This window comes from Chinchilla lanigera, unplaced genomic scaffold, assembly GCF_000276665.1.
Source record: "Chinchilla lanigera isolate Chin_1 unplaced genomic scaffold, ChiLan1.0 scaffold00013, whole genome shotgun sequence".
In the NCBI taxonomy this organism is placed as follows: Eukaryota; Metazoa; Chordata; class Mammalia; order Rodentia; family Chinchillidae; genus Chinchilla; species Chinchilla lanigera.
Genome location: NW_004955414.1, coordinates 20,022,572 through 20,032,046, shown reverse-complemented (window position 1 = coordinate 20,032,046; position 9,475 = coordinate 20,022,572). Strand labels below are relative to the sequence as shown.

Here is a 9,475-nt window from a genome sequence, read left to right as displayed (position 1 = left end):
GTAATATCCACAGTGCCTGTGTAGCTGAGGTGAAGCACTCCTGGTTCTCACACAGAAGGAAACTCCATTTAGAAGGGACTGAAATTAGAAAATAGATGCCTTTATTTTCAGGAGGGAGGAGTACCTGACACTTTCAAGATTTTTCTAGCAGTGGACAATTATCATTCATTTGATAGAGCACACTCATTCATTTCATAATTACCCATTGCCCAGTCATTCAGCAAGCATATTTTAAGCAGTAAATATGTTTAAAGTAGTATTTTACAAACAGGATATAGAAAAGGTTGAGGGGCTGCCTGAATACTGTGAGCCTAGGGTTTGAGAGTGACATAAATTTGTTCTGAATGGCTTTGACAAACAGGACATAAATGTTTAGTCCCTCTAATGAAGGGATGGATATCTTAAAGTTCTGTCTCAAATGCTGGGTTATCTCACTCGTATTGTTTCATGCATTCCATTGTGCCTCTTAGTACCTCTAATTCTTCTGTCTGCAGAAAAGAATCAGGTCACATTACTTCCTTCCAAGCAATGGGAAGACATCTCCTCAATCTCATAATAGCACTGTCTTGTTTTCTCCTGAGACATCCACTGGTCTTCTAATGTGTTTTTTCCCTCACTGCAACACAGTAAAGATCACCTGCATGTGTTGAACTACACATTGATCACACCGAGAGTCTGAAATTAACCGGGCTGTGAGAACAGCATTAATCTCCAGTCTCCCACCCTACACAGTATTCTGCAATGGTTGATATATTTTTGACAGCTAAGCATTGTCTTACACACTTAGATCACATAATCTAAGCTAAAGGAAGATCAGCACTGTTACAGAAATTAAAACTGAGAAAGAATCTTTGTTGCATAAAAAATTAACAGCCAGGCATGGTGGCGCACACCTGTAATCTCACCACTGGGGAGGCTGAGGTGGGAGGATCATTGTAACTCCAAGACCAGCCTGGGCTTCAAAATGAGCTCAAGGCCAGCCTAAACTGCATAGTGAGAACCTGTCTCAAAATGACAAAAAAAAATTAATGATTTAAATTTTAACTTAATTTGCACAGGTATCTTAACAAACTTTCATCTAATTATTTTCACTATCATTTAAAAACCAGCAATTCTAGAATTAGTGACATGCAGTTTCTTAATGCTGTGCACATATTCAACTTGGCCAAGAGTAAACAAGTATAAGAATGTTTAATTGTAAGAAACTCAACCATTTGGAAAAAAATAATAAAACTCAGGTGAAATTTTATGAATATTTATGTTTTATTGATATGGCAACAATTTCAAAAAATTCAATAAGAATTTATCAGTGGGGTAAAAAACAGAACATTTATATTTTGGAATACATAGTTCCCATGAAAACACCTCATTTGGCATTAAACAAGGCTTAATGTACATCAGAAGTATTTAACATGCCAAAGAGAAGTCTTACTATGAAACATTAAATAAAAGTGTAAAATATAAATACCATATATTTGTAAAGACTCATTGGTCTCTCAGTGAACCCCAGGGAGGAATGACAGTGGAATGAGGAAAGGACAGCCAAGACACAAGAGCAGGGTCAGAAGGAGGCCTCTTCACTGGATGGGTAAGAGGACCTGAACACCAACAGCAGGGGCATTTTTTACACCTTTGCAAAGTTAGTATCATGACACACAAGGTGGCCTAGCAACTAATGGCTGAAATTGTCCAGGCAGGATGCTTTTCTCAAGACTGAGGTACCTTGACTGCTTTTTGCACAATGGTCTCATCTTATCTCCACACACAGAACCACTTTCCAGCTCCAGCCACTCACAACATATAAAACACCAGTATGTATAAATAAAGAACAAAATAATATCTAAATATTAATGACTTTGCTTCATGGGAATGATTTTTAGGATCAATGCATCAATTTATATTCTAAACAAAATTATGTAATTGAAATATTAAGTTTAAAAGCTAAAACAAAAGGGATAAAAAAAATAGTAAGTAATGCACTTATTTTTAAATGAAAAAAACTGATGTGAAAATGAAACAGGCCACAATCATAGAAGGCTAGTGTTTGACAGCACAAAAATCTCAAGCACCAGGACACAAACAATTGTAGAGTTTCCACCACAACAATCATGGGGTTCATTATTCATCTTCTCACTTATCCTCTCATTCAGTCCTTCATTTAGGAAGAAAAAAAAAATTTTTTTTTTGGTACCGAGAATCAAACTCAGTATCTTGCACTTGCCAGGCAGGCACTTCTGCCCCTGAGCTATATCCCCGGCCCACATTCCTTCATTTATGTAACAAACCTGCAATCCAAAGTAACAACCAACCTACAATCCAAAGTGAGCTCAGGCCAGCCTGAACTTCATAGCAAGACACTGTCTCCAAAAACCCAAAGATTAAAAGTTTTTAAAATATTAAAATGAAAAACCTGGTGGTATATTTTAGAACTATAGTACTTGCCTAGCATGAAGTTAGCTTTGGGGCCAATCTCTAAATAAACAAATAAATGCATTCTAAAACATAAATAAGCCAAGCTAACACACAGCCACCTGCACAAAACTGGTTACTGTTACCGCCACCACCACAAGCAGCACCACACCAGCCTTGTACATGGTAAAGAAAATTAATGTACAAGAGCAGTAAGAGGCCAGTGGTGAGCTGTCCCTAGGAGCTAAGCCCAAATAAGAGCATATACAGTTTAATTCTGTGTCAACGTGACTACACGATGGTGCCAGTGGTTTGGTAAAACATCCGTCTAGATGTGGTAATGGGGGTAATCTTAAAAGTCATTGCATTTAAATCAGGAGACTAAGTAAAACAAATGACACCTATGATACAGGTTGGTGTCATCCAATCACTTGAGGGCCTGGGAAAAAAGAATGTAGTGCCTAAAGGAAGAAAAAGAATTTTTCTTCCAGAATGAACAAAGAAAATTTGTTTAGGTTTCCTTTTGACTCCAGACTATAGCATCATCCCTGCCTTTGCTTCCAGCCTGTTACTCTGCCCTCCGAGTTTCATCCTTGCGGTTCTCCCCCATCCCTCCCTCCTCTTTCCCTCTTCTCCCAGATCTCTCAGATCTCTTTCTATGCACAAGTCTTACACAGGCCGATGTTCAGAAAGTGAGGCATTGAGAGTGTTTTAATTGAGCAAAAACCTGAAAGAGTCAAGGAACCAGGTCACACAGATAAAGAAGTAGCAAAGCAGAAGAAATAGTGCACACAGAGACGCTGCGAAGTAAAACCCCTGGCAGGCAAGTTTACAGGGTAAGCAGGGTTCAAAGAAAGTTAACAAAGAACAAGGAAAAAACCAGCAGTCAGAAAATGAGACTAAAGATTAATGGCAAAGTCAAGTAGGGCCTTTAAATCCCTGGAAAGACTACGGCCCTTACACTGCAGCCCCACTGGGGTACTGCGACCAGAGATTTTGGAGTTTCTATTTCCATTCTGGTAGTGTCTTCCTAAAATAACTAGGACATGGGGAAGGGGTGGAACAGCTAACAGAAATGATCTCTAATTAGGTAGTGCTAGTGCTTGAACAATGTTATGATATAATAAACCCTCTGTGTTATTCACAGCAAAGGGTGAATTTAAGGTGTGCAAGTTATATCTCAATATTGGTGTTACAAGGGAATAAAATAATTTTTTATTTGTTTTTGTTTTTGTTTTTCTCCAGTACCGGGAACCGAACTCACAAGCTTGCGCTTGCCAGGCAGGCGCTTTGCCACTGAGCTAAATCCCCAGCCCCATTAAAATAATTTTTTAAAGAAATGAAAATGGGCAATATTTTAAACTATACAGAGAAATGGAAAGAGCCAGGGCAGAAGATCCTGAGGGATGTTGTGTACGACAAGAAGATAAAAACAGAAGAGAAAACTAAATAATTTGAAGAATAAAATCATCTTTCACTGATAAGAGGAGGCTTGAATGGTAAGAAAAGAAGTTTGTTTGGAGCGTACTAAGTTTAAAATATTTATTAGACATACAAGTCGGTACGTTAAGCATAAATTAGCAATACCACTCTACAACAAATGATAGATTAGATCTATACATGTAGAAGAGCTTAGTATATTGATGGATCTGTAGCCATGAGACTATAAAGTGATTATGAATAGAAAAGAGTAAGTGTTTGAGAACTGAGCTCAGAAGTATTAGGTCAAAGACATGAGGAAAATCTACCCAAAGAGTCTGAATAATCATCAAATGAAAATCATAGGAATACACAGAGGGAGATGAGGAAAAGCTTTTAAGAAAGTAAAGTTGAATTGACAAAACACTGCCCTTACATAAGTAGATGAGACTGAATGTTTACTCTTAATTAGCAGTGAGAGATCATGATTTTTATTTAAATGAAAAACATATATTTTAAATGAAAAACATGGGCTATTTCAGAAAACACCACTTAAACATTGACTTCATCCTGTCCTTATTTCTAGCTTCAAGAAAGCTCACATAGCTGATGTGCTTCTGGGGTGACGGGGAAGGGTGCTTTCTGCTTGGCACCTATGCATGACAATCAAGTTTGAATAAAAGCACGTGTATTCCCAAAAAAGGAAACAAATAAACATTATTGTGACCTCACTTAGTGTAGTTTCAGTAAGATGATGTGGGTGAAAGCCAAAGAACAGGGAGAGACAAAGAAAAAGACGACAGCGATTCAAACCTGCTTTGCACTAAGACAAAGAGAGAAATGGAGTAGTACTTATAGGTATGTATGGTTTCAAGGGTTATTGTAAATTTTTCTTTCTTTGTTGCACTCTTATACAAGAAATAATGCTCTTACAAGGTAAACAGGATAGACTAAAACATTGAACATGCACAGAACATAATTGTAGAAGAGAATGTTCTATGGTTAATGAGACAAAAGTTGTTTAGGGCATAAACCATTAGGGAAGGATAGGGAAGGATAGCTCTCTAATTCCCAAGACAGGACATTATCAGAGAGTCATCTCATCCAATTTTCTAGTCCAAGATTATACAAGTAACCTTCACTAACAGGTTTAGTGATGTGTTCTAATATACAGCTGAATTCCATGGCCAAAAATGGTCAACTAGCTTCAAAGGGCATAATATTTAATGCCAGATTAGGGGTGTGAAAAAACATGACCCAAATCCAGGATGCAGTAGTTCTAGACATACCAACACTTGGAGTCTATTCATAGCACCTATCAATTGCCATATACTGATACTAAAGCTCACTTCATATATGAAAAAATAGTTGGGAAAAAAAGAACATCAGCTCCCAACGTCTGTCATTTCTGTCCTCTACACAACACACGAAACACCTCGTGCCGGATCTGCTTCGTCTTGACCCCATAAATGATGGGATTCATCATAGGTGGAACCAGAATGCAGATATCAGACAGCAGGATGTGGACATGGTGTGGAATGTGGTGTCCAAATCTCTGGGCGAGGGTTGTGAAGATGCCAGGACCATAGAAGAGAATGATGACACAGACATGGGAGCCACACGTATTCAGAGCTTTATGGCGAGCATCTTGCGATGGGATGCGGAACACAGCACGGAGAATCAGCACATATGAAATGAAAATCAGCACAATATCTAAGACCACTGTTGACATTAGAACAAAAAATCCATACCAGATGTTGACTCTGATGTCATTACAAGAAACACGAGCCAAGACAATGTGTTTACAACCAGTGTTTGGGAGGACATTACTTTTGCAGAAAGTCAGTCTTTTCAGTAAAAATACAATGGGGACTATTGTGCCATAACTTCTCAGAAAGATAGTCACTCCAATCTTTAAAATCAGGGAGTGCGTAAGAATACTGGTGTACCTCAGTGGGTAGCAGATGGCAATATAGCGATCAAATGCCATCACCAGCAGGATCCCTGACTCAGAGATGAAGGTGGAATGGATGAAGAAGAGCTGAGTGATGCAATAATCCAGGGAGATCTGCCCAGCATTGAACCAGAAGATGGCCAATATCTGAGGAATGGCTGAAGTGGATAAGACCATGTCTGCTCCTGCCAGCATGCAGAGGAAGAGGTACATGGGTCCATGGAGACTCTGCTTTGTGAAGATAATGAAGATGAGCAGGCTGTTCCCAAGGAGAGCAATGATGTAGGAAATGAGGAAGGGGATGGAAATCCATATGTGCTGGTCCTCCAGGCCAGGGATGCCCAGCAAGTGGAAGATGGTGTGGCTGACACTGGTGTCATTAGAAGGACCCATATGTGAAAAACACAAGCAGAAATCCTCACCTTTTAGTCATAAGTAAGAGTTTTGATTACACTTAAAGATTTTCATTTATGTTCTCTGGAGGTTTTCATGATTCTACCCCATGCTAAGGTTTCCAGGAACTCTGTTGTATAAAGATAAAATGATATGACTTATTTTCTGAATAAGGTCTTAATCTCCTAAGTAAGATTTATATTATTATAACAATAAATTTTAAATGAGTAAGCTAATATATCAGTAATACAAGGAAATATTGACATGGAAGCTCCATAGAAACAGTAACCTTTACTGTTCCAGTTTGTAATGATTTAAGAATGAATGCATATAACATAAGGCAGACACAAAAAAACAAATAGTGCTTTATCCCTTCTGTATGTGGAAACTATAAAAATCGAACCCATGCACATGGATAGCGAAATGGTGTTTTTCCAGGGTTGGGGGATACGGGGGAACTCAGAAATTTTGGACAAAGAGTACACAGACCTGTGTTTACTCCCACAGTCTACCACACTGACAGTAAGATATCGTTCTTCAATAATGACAGATGTTGCAAAGGAGATGCAAAGGATCACAAGAAGAGACACAAATGAGCAGGTTGCAATACGGTAAATGCTTATAACCATCAGGATCTGGTGTCAACATGGAGCCTTCCCTGGAGGCCTCAGGGCTCCCCACAACAATGAGAAATAAAGAGGGTCCTCGTGTGGTGGGTGTCTCCATTTTTGCCTCCCACACTGTCTGTTTTTCTGAGACAGTCCATGTTTTTGACTATGGACCAGTCATACATTCATATGAGAACGGACAAAATGAGAGTGAAAGGAAGAGGGAAGGAAGGAGGGAGAGAACAAGGAGGGAGAAGAGGGAAAGGAAGGAGCAGAGGAGAAGTACTAGTGGTAGCAGAGGAGTGGACGTGAAGGGAGTTTCATAGTCTTTATAAATTACCTAAATCAAAATATCCTGGTCTTCACCACTTCCAAATTATCGGCATACGGTACCTCTCTGTAGAGTTGGAAGAAATATGCACAACTGATCCTCAGGAAGTGATGTGAGCTGGCTCCAGCACACTACTGCTCTGGGAACTCCCATTCCACCCTCTTCACTCCAGGCAATGGTCTGAGTGTTTTCTATCATCTAACTTATGCCCTACAACCCCTGCCTCGTACAACTCCTATCTTCCCCTAGAAATTTCATTCCACACTAGTAACAGCCTCACTCACCTTTCTCAACAGGAGAGTTCATGGGCTAGGATGGGATGAGTCACAGGAGGACTGAGCAATCAGCAGCAGGGACCACAGATTTTATGCCTTTGCCTAATGGCAGCAGAGTGCACCAGTACACCAGGGATCACACACCTAATGCACAGGAGGAAGTCATCACATTTCTCCAATCTTGCCCACACCTCTCCTCCCTCACAGCTCCTTCCCTGGGTCAAGTGTGTGCATGATTTTCAATACACACCAAGTCTTCATTACTTTGTGAAACATTTCATGTTCATTTTGCATGGAAATTAGTAGATATTAATCTCATAATCAACAAATAGAATTGGGAAATCAACACTATTTTTATGGGTATTTTAATTTTTAAATCAGTATTATAAAGCTAAGTTACATACTACATAGATACCATAGACTCTGTTGTCCTTTTTAACATTTTCTAGAAATATGATTGATACATTTGTTATGCTGTATTTAATGAAGCAATAACTATATAATCTAATTAACATTCACAGTGTATTTATGTTTCCATAATTTTTTATCTCTGTCCTTCTATTCTAGGATCTCAACATGGATATCATATTACATTTATTAATCATTTCCTTTTAGGTTGCTGTTTCTGTGACTTTCTCATGATTTTCTCTTTTTTTAGACTTAAGATGTGTTAATTAATATTTTTTATTGATTTTGTAAGACGCTGGGTATGCTGGTGCATGTCTGTAATCCCAGCACTCAGGAGTCTGAGGCAGAAGGACTGCTTTGAGTTTGAGGTCAGCCAGGGCTACAAAGTGAGTTCAAAGCCAGCCTGAACTCTGTAGTGAGCCCTGTCTCATAAAGAAAAAAGTAGTAATAATTATTATAATAATTCATAATAAAAATTTTGTAAATGGAGAAAAATATAATGACACTGTCAGGTTCGCAAGGGAAAAACAACACAGCTGGCATCAAAAGCATTATCCATAAGCAGAAAAAATTGATAAAACAAAATAAAATTTAAAACTGTTGCCCTGTGAATGGTAAGAATGGAATCACAAGATATAGCCCTGAGAAACATATTTGCAAACCACATATCTCAAAAGTCTTGTATCTAGGATACATAAATTCAACAAACATCATCCACATGGCTGCTCCTCTAGGTTAGGCATGCCTAAGGAGTAGAAGACAGTGGGTCCAACATCTTTTTGTGCTTTCAGGTGCTCACACCTGGACAGATTTCCACTCCTATCCACACAGGTGGGTGTTTCAGTCCAACTGCGATGCTGCCATGAATACTTGATAATGTGTCATTGATAAATAACAAACATTAACTTCTCACAGTTCTTGAGGCTAAGAAGGCCAAGATAAGGGCACTGGCAACTGTTGTCTAGTGCAGACTTTCTTCTTATGTTCTCAAATGGCAGAAAGCTGAAGAGCAAGACAAGGGCTCAGTGAAGCCTCTTTTGTAAGATCTTCATCCCTTTAAGGAAGAGCACCCCTGACACCTTCACTTGTCAACACCTGAACTCTGGAGGAAATGCAGTAACACCATCGAGTAGAGTTTGTTCACATTCTCAGATAATATTCTTAGTGACGTCACCAAGAGCTTTTGGATATACCACAGTTTATATTTTCCTTGAGCATGCAAGTACTAAAAAACATACAAAGTAGAGAATATTTCCTCTTACCTCACCAAGTCTAATTAAAGCATATATTTCTAACTAATCAAGGTAAAAAATATTATTACAAATGCTTCTCATGTAAACCAATGGCTATAAATATGTTGAGGAAATCATGTCTGAAAAGTTAGTAATGAGATGATTTTGGAGCTTAGAATGTATTAGTTTCTCATTCAGTGAAGCATAAACCAGCACAGGCAGTATTTAAAAGATCCTTATTCTCAAAAAATGTATAAACTTTGGGACTGGTGCCTACACAGGGACTTCTGGAGAGGGAAGAGGAAGTGCTTACATGGGCAGGTTTGACCTGATTCCCAAGGTGGTAAACATAACATCACCCTAGATCTCATTCTCTCCACAGCAGCAGCCATCCATGTGTTGAGACTGTAGTTTAGAATGCTTCCTCTGGTTTAGGAGGATTGTCT

The 9,475-nt window shown here is 38.8% G+C and overlaps 1 protein-coding gene across 1 annotated transcript; it reads right to left on the bottom strand.

The window, feature by feature from the left end:
• Nucleotides 1–5,230: 5,230 nt before the first annotated feature.
• LOC102020905 (olfactory receptor 52B4-like) lies at nt 5,231–6,175 on the bottom strand. Its single transcript, XM_005380463.1, has one exon. The coding sequence runs from the start codon at nt 6,173–6,175 to the stop codon at nt 5,231–5,233; it is 945 nt and encodes a 314-aa protein (XP_005380520.1).
• Between the last annotated feature and the right edge of the window lie 3,300 nt (nt 6,176–9,475).